At 41.1% G+C, this 21729-nt stretch overlaps 1 protein-coding gene across 2 annotated transcripts in view; it reads left to right on the forward strand.

Moving 5' to 3' along the window:
* The window catches only part of SHC4 (SHC adaptor protein 4), a 128259-nt gene that overhangs the window by 37360 nt on the left and 69170 nt on the right, over positions 1 to 21729 (forward strand). For both annotated transcript variants that reach the window (XM_053224047.1, XM_015063445.3), the window contains exon 2: positions 2590 to 2660. In XM_053224047.1, the coding sequence (XP_053080022.1) occupies positions 2590 to 2660 (71 nt within the window). The remainder of the gene's footprint in view (positions 1 to 2589; positions 2661 to 21729) is intronic.

The raw sequence follows: 21729 nt of genomic DNA on the forward strand, positions 1-21729 counted from the left end.
CAGAAAATGCAGGGTCTGGGGGTTTATAGTAACAAGTTTGTTTTGATAATAAATGTCAGAAGTTTTAAGCAATGGAGGGACATGGTCTGATGTGTATTTTTTTTAATGTTTTATTTATTTTTGAGAGAGAGAGAGCAAGCAGGGGAGGGACGGGGAGGGGGGAGGACAGAGGATCCGAAGAAGGCATCTGCACTGACAGCAGAGAGAGAGAAAGAGAGAGAGAGAAAGTGGGAAAGGGAGAGAGAGAGAGAGAGAGAGAGAGAGAGAGAGAGAGAATCCCAAGCAGGCTCCATGCTGTCAGTACAGAGCCCAATGTGGGGCTCGAACTCACGAACCTTGGAATCATGACCTGAGCCGAAGTCAGATGCTCAACTGACTGAGCCACCCAAGTGCCCCTAAGGTGTATTTTTGAAAAAATTACTCTGGCTGAAAATTTAAGTGGAAAAATTTGGTGTTTGTTTACATTTCCCAAAAGTGTGCTGGTTATTATCACCTCATCTTAAATTGATGATTTACAGCTGAAGATGCCCCGCACATCTGTACTGACGCAGCCCCCTGGGGGAGTTGGAGATCAGCCCAGACCCATATCCCACCTGTGTGGGGAGCTCATTCTTTCTAGGGTGAGGGGTACAGAAAACAGAGGAGCAGGAGCTACGTTTTGAAATGGAAGAAGACACTGAGGGGCATGAAAAGCTGGAGCAGCCAGGGAGGATATGAAAACAATCTTTTTAATGCATCTTGACATGGAGCTCAGACTCTTAAATCTCCTTTCCTGATTGTTCTGAGATGGGCTTTCTACCACATCCCCTAAATCTAGCTTTCCTCCCCTAATAAGTCTTACGGGTTATTGAACAGAACTCTCCAGACATCACTTACTTCCCCGGTGTTCAAGCCTTGGGAAGTTAGGTGTGATTGGTATGAAGTGTTCAAAAATGTTTTTGTGTGTCAATACTGGAGACCCAAGAAGAATGTGACAAACCGGAATCTGACTGAGAATGGCCAGGTGATTGTTCTGGCCAGGGTCCTCTCCCCCGCACTAGGCTATGCAACATTTGGTAGACTGACCTGCTGTTAGGATGCTAAATCTGCAGAATTTGCTCAGAAATACTACAAGAAGTGTCTGGGAAGGCCCCCACCCTCCCAGATCCTGCCATCTTTCCACATTGCTCTTGCCATTTCCAAGCAGAGGGAGCCTGGAAGACTTCCAAAGGAAAGCTAAACAGGAAGCATATAATTTCCAAGGAGCTGACAGATCACTTTCAATCAGACCGCTTGGCTCTCATAACATTTCCGAGCTCATTCTCAGAGAAACACTCTCCCTCGTCAGCTAAGGCTCTGCTAAGAGGATTTACTCCCACAGCCTCACTTGGCAAAGCTACACAGAAGACTACTAAGTCTGCATCCCTAGGCTTAATTCTTCTCCACCATTCCAGAATCCAATTTTCAACTACAGGCTTGTCATTTCCTGGATACCCCATTGATGTCTTTCAGTCAACGGGTCCCAAACCAACTCATCATCTTCCCCTCTCCTGGTTTTCCTGTTTCTGTTAATGGAATCACTGTTCCCTCTGCTACCCTGGCTGGAAGCATCTGAGTCATCCTTGACTCATCCTTCTCTCTTATTCTCTAGATCAAATCAACTGCCGAATCATGTAGTATCTATTTCCGTGATGTCACTTGAATTCATCCCCTCCTTCCTATTGCCACCATCTCTCCTCGGTGTGGGCTCTCATTACTTCCCCCTTGACAGGCACATCCTCACTGATAACCCACCTCCATACTGCTGCTGACATGAGGCTTCTCTCACATACACACTGACCAACACCTCCCTCTCCTACCATAGCCCATCATGGTTCTCACTGCTGCCACAGGACATATAAGCTGTGTTTTAGCTTATAAGCACAATTCCTTTTCTAATACTCCATGTTCAAGATAAATTTACTAATTCCTGGTGTGGGAAATTACTTTTTTTTTCCTTTCTTGAACCCTTTTAGTAAATGATCTTGTGAAAAAGGAAGATCTTCTATTACTGAATTCTGTATTTACGCATTTATATGCTTGTTTTATCTCCTCAGAAGATTCTCCATTGCTGTAGTGTTTGCCTCACATAACAATTGAGCACATGTAGGTACCCAGTGCTGTCCTAAGACCTTCACCCATGTGGAAAAAAATTAACTCATAGCAATTCTAATAGTATCTCCCATTTTATCAGTGACAGACTGAAATGCAGAGAAGTCGAGTAACTTCCTGAGGTTCCATAACTAATAAGTGGCAGAGCTAGGATTCAGATTCACACAGTCTGGCCCCAGAGCCCATGCTCTTCACCAATGAACTCACATTGTCTTTGTTAGCTGCATTCCTGGTATCATAGTTTGGATTTAGCTGATGCTTTATAACTGAACTGAAACTTAAGGCATGTGCCCATTAATGGTCAGAAATATCAATGGTAGACTGAGTGTGAGAATGTAACTTGATATCAGAAGCTGACTTAAGGTGTTTCCTAGGAAGTCACTATGAAGATGAGAAATGTCATCATGCTAGCTTTTTTTCTACTTACCCTTTTGTTTTGTTTTGTTTTTGTTATTCCAGTACATGGGCTGTATCGAAGTGCTACAGTCAATGAGGTCACTGGATTTTGGAATGAGAACGCAAGTTACAAGGTAAGAGAACAAAAGTAAGGCAGACTTTTGAGTGCTGTGGTTTGAAGTCATAATAGTTTTTCCCTGCAGGTATTTCATGCAAGCCTCCAAAGTCACAATGGGCTTTTATTTGAATGGCTGGAAGGTAGGAAATAGCCCAGTGACCTTGGATGAGTGGGTTTGTCTCATCATGTGAAAGATTTCCCAGTTGTGTCATGGAGCATCTGCATTCCATATAATAACTGATAAGATGATGCAGTCATAGAAATAGCTGGTTTCCCAGGTACCAAAAGTACTTAAGATTATGTCTGGAAATTGAACATTATAGAATCTCAGACATGTTGAAGAAGTAGCTGGAAAGAAGACCGGGGAAGAATTTTCTGTGTTAGAAATCCCAAGTTCTCCCCATTTGTGAGACATGAGAACCCACTTACTCCTTGTCTGAGTCTTCTTCCTCTGTATACAGTGAGCTGCATGGAAGGGTTGAACCAGGGGAGCCTTGCCCAGGGCAGCCCTAGACAGTGTAGGGGAAGAACCAGAGTCATTACACAGAGCACAAGTCAGAAGCAGAAATACAAAGCATGGTTCATTAAGGTCAAGTTCAAGGCAAGACTGGAAAGAGGAACAAGTGAATGCCCCCACTGGTAAGTGGGCTAATTGTGAGGTGAGGGGAAGAGGTGAGAGCACTGGGTTGATGTGAGTGATTTAGGATGAAGCCTTGGGCGTCTGTTCTGTGTGGTGCTACCGTGTGCATCTGTGGTTGCGGGCCACCTTTTCCAAAGGTGAATGTTCTCATTATGAAGAGAGGGTAACTCTTCCTAATACTCATCCCATGAAACTGTAGGCCTGGAAAAGGTGTCCTGTGGTTCAAACTTTTGGGAAAAGGAATCCTATTGCTCTTTAGGAGAGTGGCAGTATCCACCAAAATATTAAAAACCCCAAGAAGCCCTGTGCAGTAGTTTAAAAAGTCTATCTCAAGATTGTCTAAACTTACATGGTTCCAGAGTCCTTTTTTCATGTAACATAAAGGAACATCCCACGGAATCCTAGCATTCCATGAAATGCTCTTTAGGAAATGCTATTTTAGACTCTCTGTGATACATTCAAATCTGTCTTCCCAAGTTCCCCAGCAACCTTCAGTATTTCCTTTAGAGTCTCACAGATGAAATCTAATTCTACTTTTGTTTTGTACTCTTGGTGGCCACCTCAGTCCCTGGCACTTGGAGGAGGCTCGCTGGAGGTTTATTGAATAAATGTGTGGTTCCACCTGACTACCTCCTGGGATTTGGAGATAGCTGCATTTCTTCTTGCTGGAGTTTTCTCTTTCTCAGTCCCTTCAACTGTCCTGCAAGTGACCTGGTGTCTAGATGACTTTCTCCTCTATTAGCTCTACTTTGGATGTGTCCAGGCTTTTTTTTCATCCTCACAATCCTTAACCTGGAGAAAGCCCTTCCTCTGATGCCGAGCAGATTACAGATGAGAGGAAGAGAGTGGCCACCCTGGGTACCTGGAATGGGGGCACAGGACGAAGGAATGCCTACTGTCTTTACCTGAGGATGACCGATTTTGTGTTCATTCATCTACTCATTTTCTTTCACTCAAATATTTATGGAGTTCCCATTAAATGCCTGAAACTGCTCAAGAATTAAGGATGCAGAAGTGTCTGGCCTCAGGGAGTTTATGTTCTAGCTGGGGGAACAAGACTATAGCAAGGAAACAGATAAATATACAATATAGTTTCATGTAGTAATAAGTGCCATTACTGTACTAATAAAGCAGGGTAAGGGGATAGAGATGTAGGGGGTGGGCTTTTATTTTTTAATTTTTATATTTCTAAAAAATTTGCGGATAACTGACATACAATGTTACAGTAGTTTCAGCTGTACAACATAGCGATTCAACTTCTCTACACTTTATGCTGTGCTCACCAAAGTGTAGTTACCATCTGCCCCGGGGCTGGGCTTTTAAATTTTATTTTCTGGGTATAACAGTACCCTATGGTTACTTAGAACTATTTGGAAAATACAGAAACATATGAAAGAAGAAAATCACTCAGAATCTTACCTAAGATAATGTCTACCCACATTTTGTGTTTTGGATAACTTTCTGGTCTTTTTCTCATACATGAACTTACAGCAATTTTTATAGAAAATCTGGAAAATAGTTGACACTATTTCTACCATCTTGAGCATTTCTCTGTTGCTAAATATGCAGAACTATTATTTATTGTAATAAGATACGTGTCACATAAAATTTACCATCTTAACTAGTTTTAAGTGCACTCCTCAGTAGCATTAAGTACATTCATGTTGCTGTGCAACCATTGCTGCCATCCATCCCCAGAACTTTTTCATCTTCCCAGATGGTAACTCCTCGTTCCCTCCTCCCCTAGCCCATGGCAACCACCATTCTACTTTCTGTGTCTATGGATTTGACTACTCTGGGTACCTCATGTGAGTGGAATCATGTGGTATTTGTCCCTTTGTGACTGATTTGTTTCATTTAGCACAATGTCCTCAAGGTTTACCACTAGACCAAACAATATAACTGCTTTGAAAGCATTTGGTGTGTATTGCTAGATTGCTATGCAGAACTGACTGCTTGATATTCCTTTCTCTCAGTCATGTAGTATCTTTTTTTTTTTTAGTATCTATTTTTTGCATCTTTGTGAGCTTGTAAGTCTATATTTTCCTATTGTTTAGTAAATGGTAACAGGTTATTTTGTTCTATTCCGTGAAGATTCAGTTTATAACTAATGTACACACCCCGGGGAAGGTGCCTTGTATGGTATCTGGGTATTATTCTTTGTGGATGTGTCCATGTGTGGCTCAGGCATGGTAGATTGTGCTCTGGGAAGGTTTGTGCAAGCTTAAGGGTCCTTTATTTTCTTGAAAACCTCGAATTCCTATCCCACTTCCCAAATATTTACTTTTCTTCTCTCTCTCTCTTTTAGCTCTTTCTCCTTTCTTCTCTCCACTTATATGTATTTTGACATTTGGTCAATTTTCAAGTTGCTTTATTACCAATGGTCTTAGATGTTATCATTAAAACATTAAGTTTAATCAGGTTTCAAGCTACTTTTTAAAATTTTTTAATGTTTATTTATTTTTGAGAGAGAACGAAACAGAGTGTGAATGGGGCAGGGGGCAGAGAGAGAGGGAGACACAGAATCTGAAATAGGCGCCAGGCTCTGAGCTGTCAGCACAGAGCCCGACACAGGGCTTGAACTCAGGAACTGCGAGATCATGACCTGAGCCGAAGTTGGACGCTCAACCAACTGAACCACCCACATGCCCCTAGGTTTCAAGCTATTTTAAATTTAAATGTCACATATTCACACAGCTTCACTTAACTCATAATCCTACTTAATCAAAGAAAAAAGATTTCACTGGACCAGTTAGAATTCCAAAAGAAAGAAGTCATTTTGTAGGACCACAGCTATCTCCCTATATTTACTGTCAAACATAAACATAAAATCAATCAGGTGTGAATGCTAATAAACTAGTGTATATAACTGCCACTACAGATTCCAATGATGATATTTCAGGCTGATGTCCCACCCATGATAAATGGTCTCACCATCTCTAAATTAGTTAATACGTTATTCCAGATAATCGGGAGACAGTAACAGGAAATTCCTGAAAATAAAGGAGGAGCCATGATTTCAGATATAACAGGTGGGTCAGCATTTGAACACAGAAGAAAGGTGGAGTAGAATTCTTGTCTTCGTGACGGACTTTTCTGCCAATTGTTTGAGGCCTCAATGCACAGGGTTTCTAGAACACAGAGAATACTCAAATAGAGCAGAGAAAAGAAGAAAAGGACAAGAGGCCATTCACTTTCTCAGCAGTTCCCTGGATCATACCCCTTTCAAAGCTTCCATCATGCCCCTCCACTTTGACTCCAGATTTAGTCCCCCAAAAAAGTCCCGTGGGTGGCTTTTACTGTTGTTCCTGCACTAGTTCTTACCCAGGCGTTTATTCTCTTGACTGATTTAGGATGGGAGCTTAGTTTTTAGTAATCAGGTATTCAGGCAAAAGGGCAAAGGAGGAGGTTTTCCTGGTAGAAAAGAGAAACAAGATCATTAGGATGACAAAGACTCACAGCCACAGTTGTCTTCAACTTGTTCTGAAAACAATAGCAATAGGAAATAAGAGAAAGGCAAAGTGAAAATCATGACAAGGATGATATAGTCATTTGCTCTCCTGTAAAAGGGTTTCTATCATGGTTTTTAAAACAAAGCTAAAGAAAACAAAAACCCTCATTCAATCTAAATTGGGGCACACACACGTGCATACACACTCACACAAAATAAATCAGGTCATTAAAACCTAACTCCTGGTTTCCCTCCTTTGAGTAAGCATCCACATCTTGCAACGGAGAAAAAAATCTTCCCTCTCTCCCTAGAGGTGCCTCCTTCTTTGTGTCTAGCTAGGAACCTACCTCAGATACTGAAGGAGGAATAAACATGTGTATCAGGGTGGAGCCACCAAGTGGAGCTGGTGGGACAGGGCTTGACTTTCAACTCTAAAGAACAGAACTTCTTAGGAAACTGTTGAGGGGACAGTTAGTTCATTGCATTTATTGTAGGACATCACTTACTTCCAGGGGCAGGACACAGTGCTGGTGGGAGGGATCTCCAGATCACTGTCTTACTATTCTCTCTGCTTCCTGTATTTACTGTCTTATGTTTGTAACTCATATTTGGTAATTAAATCAGCCAGGCTAAGCATGAGACACCCAGCATGGGATCTGCCCACGCCAGGCTCCAGGACAGCTGGGAAGCAGCAGCTGGCAGTGGGTTTGCCTCATTCCCGTGATTATCATCCCTGGGGGTCTACGAAGGAACATGGGAAGCTGTTAGACAATGGGTGGTAAAGCTCCCTGTTGGGGATCCTGGCTTAAGATTCATTTTCTCTAGCTGATCTTAAGGGGCCACAAGTCATGGAATATTTATCTGCCCCATTCCATTCCATTCCATGAGGGAAGAAAAACCTTGGGTAACATTGTTTTTTGAACTGCTGCCATAGACACTAAGCAGGCTATTTGTGTGATTTGGTACTAGATAAGGCAATGAGGAAGCAGAGATCATAATTCAGAGGATATTGTAATTGGACTAATTTCCTGTTTGAAACGTTACTGCTAATGAACAGTGATTCTGCAAATTTAATTCACTATCTTGAAATTTTGATTCTTTGGCTTCAACAGGGCATTAAACTCAGTTCTTCAGAGACAAATGTGTGTGTGTGTGTGTGTGTGTGTGTGAGAGAGAGAGAGAGAGAGAGAGAGAGAGTTAGCAACCATTTGATGTAAAGCAGATCCAAGAAGCAGCTGAACATTTACATAAAGGCCTGTGTTTATAGTTTCTAAGAAATGTGAGCATGAGGAGGGAAAGTATTCTGTAGAGGTCAAATATCTGTATGTTTGGTGGCTAAATTAAGATATCTGTTTGAAAACAGGCTGGCATTTAGCTAACTGTCCTGAGGATTATAGGAATGGGATTCGGTTGCAGCTACCCGTGGATGAGTGTATCTCTGCATAAAACGGAGTAACTGTACCAAATCTGGTGTGTGGGTTCTTTGTTGACTTGTGAGGAGATCACCGGACTTAGTAGGATTGTAGCCCACAGAGCACACAAAATAAAGACTGCCATATGTGAATATAAAAGACTGAGTCCATTAACTTGCCAGGCAAAGGAACACTCCTTAATGAAGAAATTTGCTGAGGAGAGTGGTGAGGAGAAAAAAAAAATCAGGAGTTTTTAAGTTTTTGTTTATGGTGGTCATGCTAAGGATTGAAAACAAGCACTCTGGCTGAGATGGAATGTATGTGGTTGGATAAAACAAGTGCCATTGTTCATTGGTCAGGAAAAAATGTTAAGACCTCAGTAAGGGTCCAGTGTACCAGGGTCAAGGTTTATAACCTTTACCAGCTGGTGGGAACAGTTACAGTAAAACCTAACAGTCAAACACTCTTTGGCAAGCACTGATGCAAGTGGACGTGCTTCTTGTCTCATACGTGTAGATGTCAGGAAGCTCTTGCTGGAGGTTTTGGGCTGTGTGTGTGTGTGTGTGTGTGTGTGTGTGTGTATGGGTGTATGGACAATGACTGTTTCTTCTAGTTTCAAGTTTCATTGCTCCCCAGTTCCTCACAGCCTATTTAGTGCTGAGATCTCATTTCTCAGATATCTGAGATGAAATAGTCAATTAAATTCCTTTTAGAAGACTCCAAAGATCTAGTAATAAAAAAAATTTTTTCCAAGCATTGGGAGGGGTTCTGATAGCATGACAGTGTGAAATGAAGGGAGAGAGAATATGAAAGTCAATGACATTGTTTTGCTCAGTCATTAGCACAGTGTATTTCAAGTATAGGTGCACAGTTACTATTTGAATGAACAGGTGTAAGGCCAAGAAATATAGTTACTAAAACAACCCCCAGAATAGAAATAGTATTTTCAAATCATGTATTTGATAAAGGGTTAATATCCAGAATATATAAAGAACTTATACAACTCAACAACAAAAACCAAACAACTCTATGAAAAACTAGGCAAAGGACTTAACCCATTTCTCCAAAGAAGATATACAAATGGACAATAAGCACATGAAAAGATGCTCAACATCACTCATCATTAGGCAAATGCAAATCAAAACCACAATGAGGTTGTACTTTACATTCATTAGAATGTTATTTAAAGCACAGAGACACACACACAAATCCCCAAAACAGAAAATAACAAATGTTAGCAAGCGTGTGGAGAAATTAGGAACTCTTGTGCATTCTTGGTAGCAATGTAAAATGGTGCAGCCACTATGGAAAACTGTATAGGAGTTACTCAAAAAGTTAAAAATAGAACTACCATATAACCAGCAATTTCACTTCTGGGTGTAGTTCTAAATGAACTGAAAACAGTGACTCAAACATATTTGTATATCCATGTTCAGAGCGGCATTATTCACAATACACAAAAGCAACCCAAGTATCTATTGTCCAGTGGACAATAGATAAACTAAATGTGATACACACACACACACACACACACACACATAATGGAATATTAGCTTTAAAAAAGAAGAAAATGCTGCCAGTTGTGGCAACATGCATGAACCTGAAAGGTATTATGCTAAGTGAAATAAGTCAGAGAAAGACAAATACTGCATGGTATCACTTATATGTGGAATTAAAAAAATTTTTTTAATGTTTATTTATTTTTGAGAGAGAGAGAGAGAGACAGAGCATGAGTGGGGAAGGGGCAGAAAGAGAGGGAGACAGGATCTGAAACAGGCTCCAGGCTCGGAGCTGTCAGCACAGAGCCCAATGCAGGCTTGAACCCACAAGCCGTAAGATCATGACCTGAGCTGAAGTAAGACACCCAACTGACTGAGCCACCCAGGCGCCCCTCACTTATATGTGGAATCTTAAAAAAAAAAAAAAGGAACAACAAAAACATCCAATTCATTGAAGCAGGGTGGAATGGTAGTTGCCAGGGGCTGGGGGTTGAGGGAAAATGTGGAGATGCTGGTAAGAGGGTACAAACTTTTAATTATAAGATGAGTCAGACCTGAAGATCTAATGCAGAGCATGGGGACTCCAGCTGACAATAGTGTATTGCATAAGTGAAATTTGCTGCTACTAGATCTTAAGTGTTCTCACACACACAGACACGCACAAAAATTAAATATGGGAGGTGATGGATGTGGTCATGAACTTGATTGTGGGAGTCCTTTCACAACGTATATGTATATCAAATCATCACATTGTACACTTTAAAAATGTTAGTTTTATTTGTCAATGATATCTCGATAAAGCTGGAACAAAAAAAAGTAAGAGAACTGGCACGTGCTACAACATGGCTGAGCCTTGTCTTAATGTATTTGGGCCTCTGTAACAAAGTACCACAGATTGGGCAGTTTATAAACAACAGATATTTATTTTTCACAGTTCTGGAGTCTGCATGTCTGAGATCAAGGCGTCAGCATGGCTGGATGAGGGCCCTTTTCCAAATCACAGACTAACCACATTGCTAGGGAGGCCAGGGAGCTCTGTGATATCTCTTTTGTAAGCGCACCAGTCTCATTCATGCGGGCTCCATCCTTATGGCATGATTACCTCCCACAGACTCCACCTGCCAAAACCATCACCTTTGGGCATTAAGATGGCAACATACACATTTTGGGGAGACGCAGACATTCAGACCATAGCAAATCTTGAATATATTATGTGAAATGAAATAAGCCAGTCACGAAAGGACAAATATTGTGTAATTTTTCACTTATATGAAGTACCTGGAGTTGTCAGATCCAGAGACAGAAGGTAGAATGGGGATTGCCAGGGGCTTGTGTGGTTGGGAGGGAGTTAGTGCTTAATGGGGACAGAGTTTTAATTTGTAAGTTTGGAAGTCTGGAAGACGAAGAGTTCTGGAGATGGATGGTGGTGATCATTGCACAATAGTATGAATGTGCTTAATGCCACTGAGCTATATTAAAAATAGCCACATTGGTAAATGTTATGGTAGGTGTATTTTACTACAATTTTTGAAAAAGTATAGGTACTAGATGGATTATATTTTTGTAGGATTCAGTATCGTATAAATGAATTTTATTTTGTTGAAAGGATACAAAGCCATTAAGAGAAGGATAACTGAGACCTCAGGGCCTGAGTTTCCAGCCCATCCTCAGCCAAGTGAATTTGGTAAGGAGTGCAGAGTGGACTCTTCTAATTTCTTGGTGAGGAAGCCCAGCCAAAAGCCACACTGGCCGAGAGGGCTGCTGGAGGACTGGAGGAGAGAGTAGGTACCAATAGCTCGTGTTTGTTTCCCATTGCACAGAGCTTTTTTATCTTTGTACATCTCTTGTGAACCACACAAACACCCTCAGAGAACACTGTAATTCCACATTTTATTTATTTTTATTTTTTTAATATTTATTTTGGGGAGAGAACAAGCAGGGGAGGGGAAGAGAGGAGGGGATAGAAGATCCCAAGTGGGCTCTGTGCTGACAGGTTGACAGCAGCAAGCCCCGATGTGGGGCTCGAATTCACAAACCGCGAGATCATGAGTTGAGCCGAAGTCAGATGCTCAACCAACTGAGCCACCCAGGTGCCCCTGTGATTCCCCATTTTAAAGCTAAGGGAAGCTAAATGGGAAGTTGAGGCTTAGAGAAAGTAAGTGACCATCCCTAGACCACAAAGCATTTTTTCTGGGGCTCAAACCCACGTACTCTCACTCCAAATCCTGTCCCTACAGTGATTAATGTTTCCTAGTGACATTGCTTTGAAGCTAAGAAACTGCTCTTTTAGCTATGAATAGATTAAGATAGTGGGGAACAATTGAGGGAATAACAGCAGGCCTGAGTCATCTTTAAAATCACTTCTTTTTTAAAATCTTTAAATGTTTATATATATTTTTGAGAGACAGAGAGAGAGAGAGAGATCAGGGGAGGGCAAGAGAGAGAGACACACATACCCACACAGAATCTGAAGCCGGCTCTAGGCTCTGAGCTGTCAACACAGACACGTGGGGCTGGGAATTATGAACCATGAGATCATGACCTGATCCATAGTCGGAGACTTAACCGACTGAGCCACACAGGCGCTCCTAAAAATCACTTGTAAGTGAGAGAACAGCGTGGCTATGATCATTATCACCGATGTCAATCCTCTGTGGGACATCTCATTCTTAAAATTCTTTCACTATTTTTTTTTGTCTAATTACAAAAAGTAAATCTGACTTATTGTGGGAACTGGAAAGTAGGGCAAAATAAAAGAAAAAAACAGACAAATCACTGGAGAGAACCAAGAGTAACAGTTTGGTATATAAGGGTTTTCCTGTCATACATTTAATACCTAAAGTGAAACTATATAGTGTTTATTAATTTGTTACATATTTTTGTCATTTGTTGTACAAATTTTCTAGGTTGTTTAGTATGAGTAGTACTTGCTTTGACCTGAGCCTTCAGGTGGAAGAATAATCTTAAGTGCCTCTATTTGTCATAAGTATATTTAGTAACAGTCTTTTTGCTTTATTTTTTATTTCTTTTATTTTATTTGAGAGAGAGCGAGCGGGGGAGGGGCAGAGGGAGAGAGAGAAAGACAGAGAGAATCTTAAGCAGACTCCATGCCCAGCACAGAGCCCGACTCAGGGCTTGATCTCACAATTGTGAGATCATGACCTGAGCTGAAATGAAGAGCCGGACGCTTAAGGGACTGAATTACTGGGCACCCCAAGAGTCTTTCTTTTTTTCATTAAAAAAAATTTTTTTAATGTTTATTTACTTTTGAGAGAGACAGAGACAGAGTGCGAACAGGGGAGGGGCAGAGAGAGAGAGAGACAGAATCTGAAACAGCTTCCAGCACAGAGCCCGATGCAGGGCTTGAACTCACGAACTGTGAGAACATGACCTGAGCCCAAAGTCAGTCACTTAACTGACTGAGCCACCCAGGCACCCCAAGTCTTTTTGCCTGAAGTAACAGAAAATGACTCTGCCTAGCTTAAGCCAAAAGGGAGGTTTCTTGGAAGGATATTGGGGCAGCTCATGGGACCCGAAAAACGAGTGAACAAACTAGTAGGACAGTGGTTTTGGGTCCTGAGGCCTCTGCAGGAGCCCATCTCTGGTTCCCTGGGTCCCAAATATCAAATTCCCAGGTGAGACAGTGATTGGGACCTAATCCTGGAGGAATTATCTTTGGCCAGGACAGAGTTGCATTGTGACAACATAGTATTTCCATAGTAGTCATATATTGGGAAGGGGAGTGGCTACGGAGGAGGAAAAAGAGCAAAAAATGCAGGAGGAGAAAGAGGCTTATAAAATGGAGGTAGTAGATGCAGTAAAAAATAGATTTCTACCTCAAAGGGAAAAGAAGACATTAGATCAAATGTTTTGGACACCTTAAAACAAGGAAAGATTAGTATTATTTAAATCATCCCCAAAATGCTCCTCTCAAATCCAAGGTCTGCTAAATTAGTAAACAAATATTTCATGTTATTATAGCTGGCACGTTAGTTTTAGAACATAATTCAACTGAGCTGTATTTTTGTGGGGTGAAAGAAAGTTTGAGGCTGCATGTATAGATATTGTGTATGTTTATTTCCATTTTATAAGACTCAGGGCATTGTTTTAATGCTTCAGATATTTATAGAGGTTGGTAAAATGGTTATTATTGTTGTTCCATGACAAGTTGTTTACAACATCTGTATTTTATTTACGGAGGATTATTTGATCAGGAATGAAACTACCAATTATAGCATCTTTTCCATGGAAAATGTGATCCACTTTATGAACTGGTTTCTAAAAATATGTTGCAACTAAAATCAGGTCCTGCTAATTTATCCAGATGAGTCTATAGAAATTTACATATATGGAGATATTATCAAACAAACACACACATTCAAAAAGATCATATATACACATTTACTGAGCCAAGGGAGAATGGTTAGCTGTCTGGGCCTAAATACAGATGGTAGGGGATGGCCTCAAGTGCTGGAAGAGGAACAAATTAATTCAGAGCTTAAGATGCATGGATGTTAAAGCTGATGCATTTGGGAGAGACCCCAGTGTTTTTAGCTCCAATTGAAATGAAATGAATTACTTTCTCCAGTGATCTTTTCCCTCCAGGCCTTCTTTACTGTGCACAGCCAGGTGATAATGTGTTTAAGGATGTCCCTTTTGTAGCCCTTTTTGGTTTCTTGTAGAGGTCAGTACTGAATTTGTAGCACCCCAACATTCTCACTTATACTCAGTACCAATTTCCAGGAGCAAGAAAGTAGATTTCTAATTCTGATGTTGACAAGCACACTGGTCTGAATCATTTAACAGTGCAAGTAGAATAGGCTTTTTGAACAGTGTTCCTAGAAACATCAATGCTGTAGCTGCATGGGAGTCTCCTGAAAAAGTTCAGAGTTTGTCCCACACTGTGTTTGGCCTGGAAGGGGTTGGGTCCCCCATGGTTCTACTTCAATGGACCAATCATAAGAGTTCCATCATCCATCATCTTTGGGTTTTAATGTTCTTACGGAAACCTGGCCCATAGCCCTGGCAGGTTTCAAAGACACAAGGCCCAAAATATAGCTGGATCAATAAATATATATTGATTAACGGAGAAGTTTCAGGTCTTCGCAGCCCTTGATCACAGATCTTGAGGTGACTCTGGAGTTCTTGAAGGCTCCATGGTCACTGCTGGTAATCAGAGAAGAGCAGAAAAGACTTAGATAATCTACAAACATGGAACCTGGCATCCTGAACTAGGTCAAATTCCAGAATGAGGAGCTCTTAGAAAACTGGGTCAGGCTCCTAGCTCCAAGGTAGAGTGTTTGACACATGGACACCCACTCGTATATATTGTTAAACAAAGGAATAAAAATAAATTCACTGAAGATACTCAGTTTGGCTCAAAGACCCTTGGAGCTCAAGGACTTGATTCAGATGAAAAGAAAGATTTCTCAATTCCCATGGAACTGGCTTCAACTTCTTTCTAGTTTCAAGTATTAGCAAACAATCTACAGAGCAGTTTATGATTAAGTAATAGGTACTATCAGCAGCATTATCATCATAACAAAAGCTAACATTTATAAAATAGATATCACTATTAACCTTATTTTGCCCATGAGGATACTGAGACTTAGAGAAATTGTGGAATTCAACAATGTCACCTAGCAAGTTAATAAGTGGTAGAACCAGAAACCGGAGTTGACTGACTCCTGTGTACTTGCCTCCATCAAGATGAGAGAACTTTAAGGAACAAAGCAAGGGGAAATGCTGACAGCCAGAAGTGACAGAAAAAGGAAGTGTTCAATTTGGAATTTGACTTGGGTTCAGTATGCCAGATTTCTTATTTGTGAGTACTGCCTGGAAGGGCCTACATAAAGACACTCACAAATCTGTAGGTAAGGGTACTTGTAGGACCAGACACTTTCTAAGATTGTGTCAGACAGTGGTTCTCAAACTTTAGCATGCAAAGGAATCAGTCACTTGCAGGACTTGTTGAAACACAGACTGTTGTACCCCACTCCTAGAGTTTTTGATTCAAGAGTTTGTACGTTGGGGCTCCTGGGTGGCTCAGTCGGTTAAGCATCGACTTCGGCTCAGATCATGATCTCATGGTTCGTGAGTTCAAGCCCCGTGTTGGGCTCTGTTCTGACAGCTCAGAGCCTGGATCCTGCTTCAGATTCTGTGTGTGTGTGTGTGTGTGTGTGTGTGTGTGTGTGTGTCTGCCCCTCCCCTGCTTATGTTCCATCTCTCTCCCTCTCTCTCACAAATAAATAAATATCAAAATTATATGAAAAAAAGAATTTGCATGTCTATCAAATTCCCGGGTATTAATGATGCTGCTGGTCAAGAAACCACAGTTTGAGAATCACAGGTATAAGGAAGCATATCCTGTGGTTTCTTAAAAAAATTTTTTTTTCCATATGTTTTTTAAAGTTTATTTATTTATTTTGAGAGAGAGGGAGAGAATACACATGAACAGGGGAGAGGCTGAGAGAGAGGGAGAGAGAGAGAGAGAGACAGAGAGAGAATCCCAAGCAGGCTCCACACTGCCAGTGCAGAGCCCAACATGGAGTTTGAACTCACCAACTGTTAGGTCATCACCTAAGTCAAAATCAAGAGTCAGACACTTAACTGACTGAGCCACCTAGGCACCCCTATCCTGTGGTTTGAAAATGAGGTTTATAATTGGACCAGGGGTCATATGAAAATCCCTTAATTTTGAAAAAGTGGTTCTCCCGAAGATCCCAAAAAGCATCTGGAGGCATTTACGGTTCCATTTTTGTTGTTAAGAAAAGGGCAAAGCCTGGGGAATGCCAGAGCAGCGAGTTCTAATTCTGCTATATGTATGTGTATATATATCGCCAGAAAAATCAATGATACAGTTCCTTTAGGGAAGAGTGAGCCAGATGGAAGACACTCAAAATTCATTAAAACTAATCTCAGCATGAAAAGAGTCCTTTCTTTGATAAAAAAGAGAGCTTTGTGGCCAAAGGAAATGCAGGACAGTTGGTGCATCTCTCCACTTGCCAGGCAGATTCGTTCCACTTCCTATTGGTATTCTCCTTAGGAAAACTGAGAACTGCCTGACAAAGTAAGTCTGCAGCTCTGACCCCTTTAATTACACATGAGCTGTGGCTTGTGAGAACTGAACCTACCCTATGAAAATGGTTGTTTTCACATATGTTTGAGCAATAAGAGGGTGGATCCAGATCCAGATTATCTGAGCCACTAATGAGAATTTCTCTGAAAATTATCTCTTCCATTGTTATCGGTGACAACACAGACAAAAAAAAAAAAAAAAAGAGAGAGAGAGAAAAGAAAAGAAAAAGAAGGCGTTTTCTAGTTAAGTGTGTATGCCAATGCAAGGGGGCAGGAATCTGGCAGCAGCTCATTAGAGGGCTTAGGTTGGATCTAGAAATAGACGCTGAGGTGGAGAGTTAAATGCAGAAGGCTTATTGTGTGGGTGCTCAGGATCAACATGTGGGGGAGTGAGGGATGCAGGAGGTTGACCAGTGATGCCATCTCAACAAAGGCCTGAGCAGATCTCATGGGCAAAGAGACCAGGCCTTTGAATTAATTTTGACCCGCCTTTGGATGCCTGCTGTCTCTAGGGATGGGACACATCTGTGGGCAAGGCAACTGCCTTAAGGAGAAGACAGCTTCAGGGAAGCAACGTAGCTGTGAGCCATTAGTGGTGAACACTCCAGCAACATGGGCAATACGTACCTCTGTGTGGAAGGGGGAGCTGGGAAAAGGGATCATACTGTGTTTCAGTGCCATAGAGATGTCTAAACATGTACTCATTCTGCCTGTGTAGAAACTTGCACTGTCCATTACTATTTGCACAACAGACATAATTGGACCTCTTCTACAACATATTATCTGTAGCACCCCAGTTATAACACATAGAGTGCTCAGCTGGGTACTAGGCATTGTAAAAACAGGTTAGAACCATTTCTTTCTTTTTTTTTTTTCATGTTTTTATTTACTTTTGAGAGAGAAAGAACACCACCCAGGTACTCCTCTTTCTTTATTTTTTTAAGTTTATTTATTTATTTTTGAGAGAGAGAGAGAGCGAGGGGGGGAGGGACAGAGAGAGAGAGAGGAGAGAGAGAATACCAAGCAGCTGAGCTGTCGTCACAGAGCCCAATGTGGGGCTTGGTCCTACGAACCATGAGATCGCGACCTGAAATTGAGAATCAGACCCAAAATCAAGAATCAGATGCTTAACCGACTGAACCACGTAGGCACCCCCAGATGCATCTCTTAAAGAAGACAGACATTATATGGATAAAACAATAACTTGCTCAAGGTCACAGAACTTGTAAGAGAGCTAGATTTTCAACTCTGGCTGTATGCTTGCAGAGTCCACTGTTAAGCAGCCTTTTTTCAGGTTCTGTTATCATGCAAAAGTGGAATTATAGATAAATCAATGCCCTTAACATTTTTTCCTTTTAATGCTTACTGTAATTTTGCACTTTTGTCTCCTTCTGTATTTCTTCATGTACCGTGCACTGTATAATGCACATGGCATCACTTAATGAACGTTAGTTGATACTAAAAACAAAAGAATTTCAGTTTTCCTCTTTCTCCACTGAGTACTGATAGGAGGGACAAAGAATGGAAAATGATAATTCACAGTTTGTAAAAGGAGTTCCATAATTCTTATATTTACATAGAAGACCCATCTCTTATAAAACTAGCTTCCTATATCAAGAAACTGCACAAGACCAAGTCCAAAATATATAAAAATAATCTCTGTAAAGATTAAAAGGTTGTGCTCTAATAGGTTTTCCATAGCTGACCATGACCCCAAAGGCTCTAACATTCATTTTTGGGTTTTGCTTAGCAAACCACAAACTGAGAGCCTAATCTAACCTACCATCTGATTTTGATTTTACCACCTTGTGACCCAAGAATGGTTTTGATCTTTTTAACTGGTTCAGAAAAAAAAATCAAAAGATGAATATTCCATGATCTGTGAAAATTATATGGAATTCAAATTTCAGTGTCCATAAGTGTTACCATCACACAATCATGCCCATTCATTTATGTATTGCCTGTGACTGCTTTTCTAGCTACAACTGCAGCATTGAGTAGTTGTGACAGAGATTGTATCATTGGCAAAGCCTAATGTTTTCACTGTCTGGTCCTTTATAGGAAAGACATGCCAACTGATGCTCTTAAGAGACTCTCAACTTTAGCTCTCTTAGAAACACTTGAGGGAGCTTTTAAAACTCCCAATCTCCAAGCCCCACCTTGCACCAATTAAATCAGTCTGGAGATGAGATCCTGTCTTCAGGATTTGTTAAAGCTCCCCTGTGTCTCCCCAGCGTGCGGGCAAGGTTGAGAACCATTGCCTGCATTTTTTTTTAATTTTTTTTAATATATGAAATTTATTGTCAAATTGGTTTCCATACAACACCCAGTGCTCATCCCAAAAGATGCCCTCTTCGATACTCATCACTCACCCTCCCCTCCCGCCCACCCCCCATCAGCCCTCAGTTTGTTCTCATTTTTTAAGAGTCTCTTATGCTTTGGCTCTCTCCCTCTCTAACCTCTCTCTCTCTCTTTTTTTTTTTTCTTCCCCTCCCCCATGGGTTCCTGTTAAGTTTCTCAGGATCCACATAAGAGTGAAAACATATGGTATCTGTCTTTCTCTGTATGGCTTATTTCACTTAGCATAACACTCTCCAGTTCTGTCCACATTGCTACAACCACTGCCTGCATTTTGAAGGATAGGTGGCTGAGGTCTGTTGGCATCCAGACTGCCAGATGGGAGAGAGAATGGAGGTCACTTATCACCTCCTGTGTGTTCTGGGGCTGATGTGAGAAAAGATGTTCAGGACCTCCAGATGCCCTCTGGGGAAAGCCCTTCCCACAAGGAGGTGGCAGGGATGAAGGAGATAGGGGAGAGGAGAGGATTGTGCCAAATATCTCTCCCAGCATATTGAATGAGTTGAAGACAAAATTTCCCCCAAATGGAACATTATCAAGTGAACAGGCAGTGTGGCCATGCCTCACCTAGCTGCTAGGAATAGGTGACCTAATTCTTTAGCATCTACTGGCACAATCATCTGGCTGAAACTGCAGAGCATAGAAACCAGGTATCCTGTGCAGTGAGTCCAATAGAAATTTTAATCAACTGTGAGGTGCACGAACTGATGTGCTTAAGAATCACCTGGAGGCTCTTGGGCCCCACTCCAGACCTCTAGAATTAAAATCTCTAGGAACAGTCCCAGGAATCTGCATTTTAACCAGCATCCTAGTTGATTCTTAAGAATTTCAAAGTTTAGGGGCATCTGGGTGGCTCAGTCGGTTGGGCGTCTGACTTCGGCTCAGGGCATGATCTTATGGTCCGTGAGTTCGAGCCCCGTGTTGGGCTCTGTGCTATCAGTTCAAAGCCTGGAGCCTGCTTGGGATTCTGTGTCTCCCTCTCTCTCTGCCCCTCCCGCACTCACGCTCTGTCTCTTTCTATCAAAAAAATGAATAAATGTTAAATGCTGTCTCAAAAATAAATAAATGTTAAAAAAAATTAAAAAAAAAATAAAATAAAAAAAAATAAAAAAAAGAGAGAGAACTTACCAGGTAAAATCTATAATATATATGCCAAATGGCCTTTCAAATCATCAGAGTTATTTTTTTAAAAGAGCAGTGTGGCAGTTATACACTCTTTCTACCAATTGCTATCTTGCTCAGTAGTATAGATACTTTTATGGCAAACTGCTTGAAATATCTTAAATAGTGCCAATCTTCTTTCTTCGAAGGCAGCTCTACTTTTTGGAAGTAAATAAACATCATTTGGAGTGAAGTAGGGTGGATACAGTGGGTGATGTAGTTGGATCTGTTTTGGCCTTTTAAAAAATGAGCTTTGATTTGTAAGTGATCACACTGTATATCAGTTCACTCTTGCACTCCCAAAGACATGCCTGCATGATATTTTGAATATTTTGTCTAAAACAAAGTTGTTTTAGAAAAGCCTAGTTTATTTTTGCTTTTATTTCCCTTGCCTCCGGAGACGTATTGAGTAAGCAGTTGCTGTGGCTGAGGTCAAAGAGGTTGCTGCCTGTTTTTCCCTCTAGGATTTTGATTGTTTCCTGTCTCACATTCAGGTCTTACATCCATTTTGAGTTTATTTTTGTGTATGGTGTAAGAAAGTGGTCCAGTTTCATTCTTTGTCATGTTGCTGTCCAGTTCTCCCAGCATCATTTGCTAAAGAGTCTTTTTTCCATTGGATACTCTTTCCTGCTTTGTCAGAGATTAGTTGGCCATACATTTGTGGGTCCAATTCCGGGTTCTCCATTCTATTCCATTGGTCTGTGTGTCTGTTCTGGGTGTTGTATGTAAGTGATACATCATGGGAATCTTCTCCCCAAGCCAAGAACACATTGTATACACTGTATGTTAGCTATCATGACAATAAATTATATTAAAGAAAAAAAAATGTCTAGTTTATCCCAAAGTAATGGAAAACAGTTTTTTGGATTTAAAAATTCCTGAGTGTTTTGTATGAAATCAACCCCGTTTCTTTCTTGTCATTTTCCTAAGGCTTAAGCACTTAGAAGGTGTTTTTGTGGGTGTAGGTGTTTGCGTTTTGAAATATGTGATTCCATTACAGGAAATCATTGTGGGGATAGAATAAAATCAGTACTTCATTTCTGATCACCTGGGGAGACTTGTAGGGAAGGTGTGATAGTGGGGTCTTTCACTTCATTCAAGTGCACTAGATGGGTCAACATTTGCATCAGAGCCCAAGGGCAGCATCCCGGAGCAGACAGAACAACTGTGTTCTGTGGTTGCTGAGCTGGGTAGAATTGCAGATGTACTTTAGAATCAGATTTTAAATATAATTCAGGTTGAACAGAGAGGCATGATAAGTCAGTGTGGGAGTAGATGCTGTGGGCAGTACTGAAAGGTTTTATTTGACCATCTTGGGACCTGAAGTGCCTATTTCTAAATGAAAGGATATATTTTATGGGCTCTGTCTACCCTCCTAGAGTGCACAGGCGATGCCCCTTGATAATAGCACAAAGGGAGTTCGAAGCTTTCCATTTTCTACCAGTCTGTGGGCACTGACTGCATTCATTGTTTGCTTATCGCCATGG

Source organism: Acinonyx jubatus, chromosome B3 (assembly GCF_027475565.1).
Source record: "Acinonyx jubatus isolate Ajub_Pintada_27869175 chromosome B3, VMU_Ajub_asm_v1.0, whole genome shotgun sequence".
NCBI lineage: Eukaryota > Metazoa > Chordata > Mammalia > Carnivora > Felidae > Acinonyx > Acinonyx jubatus.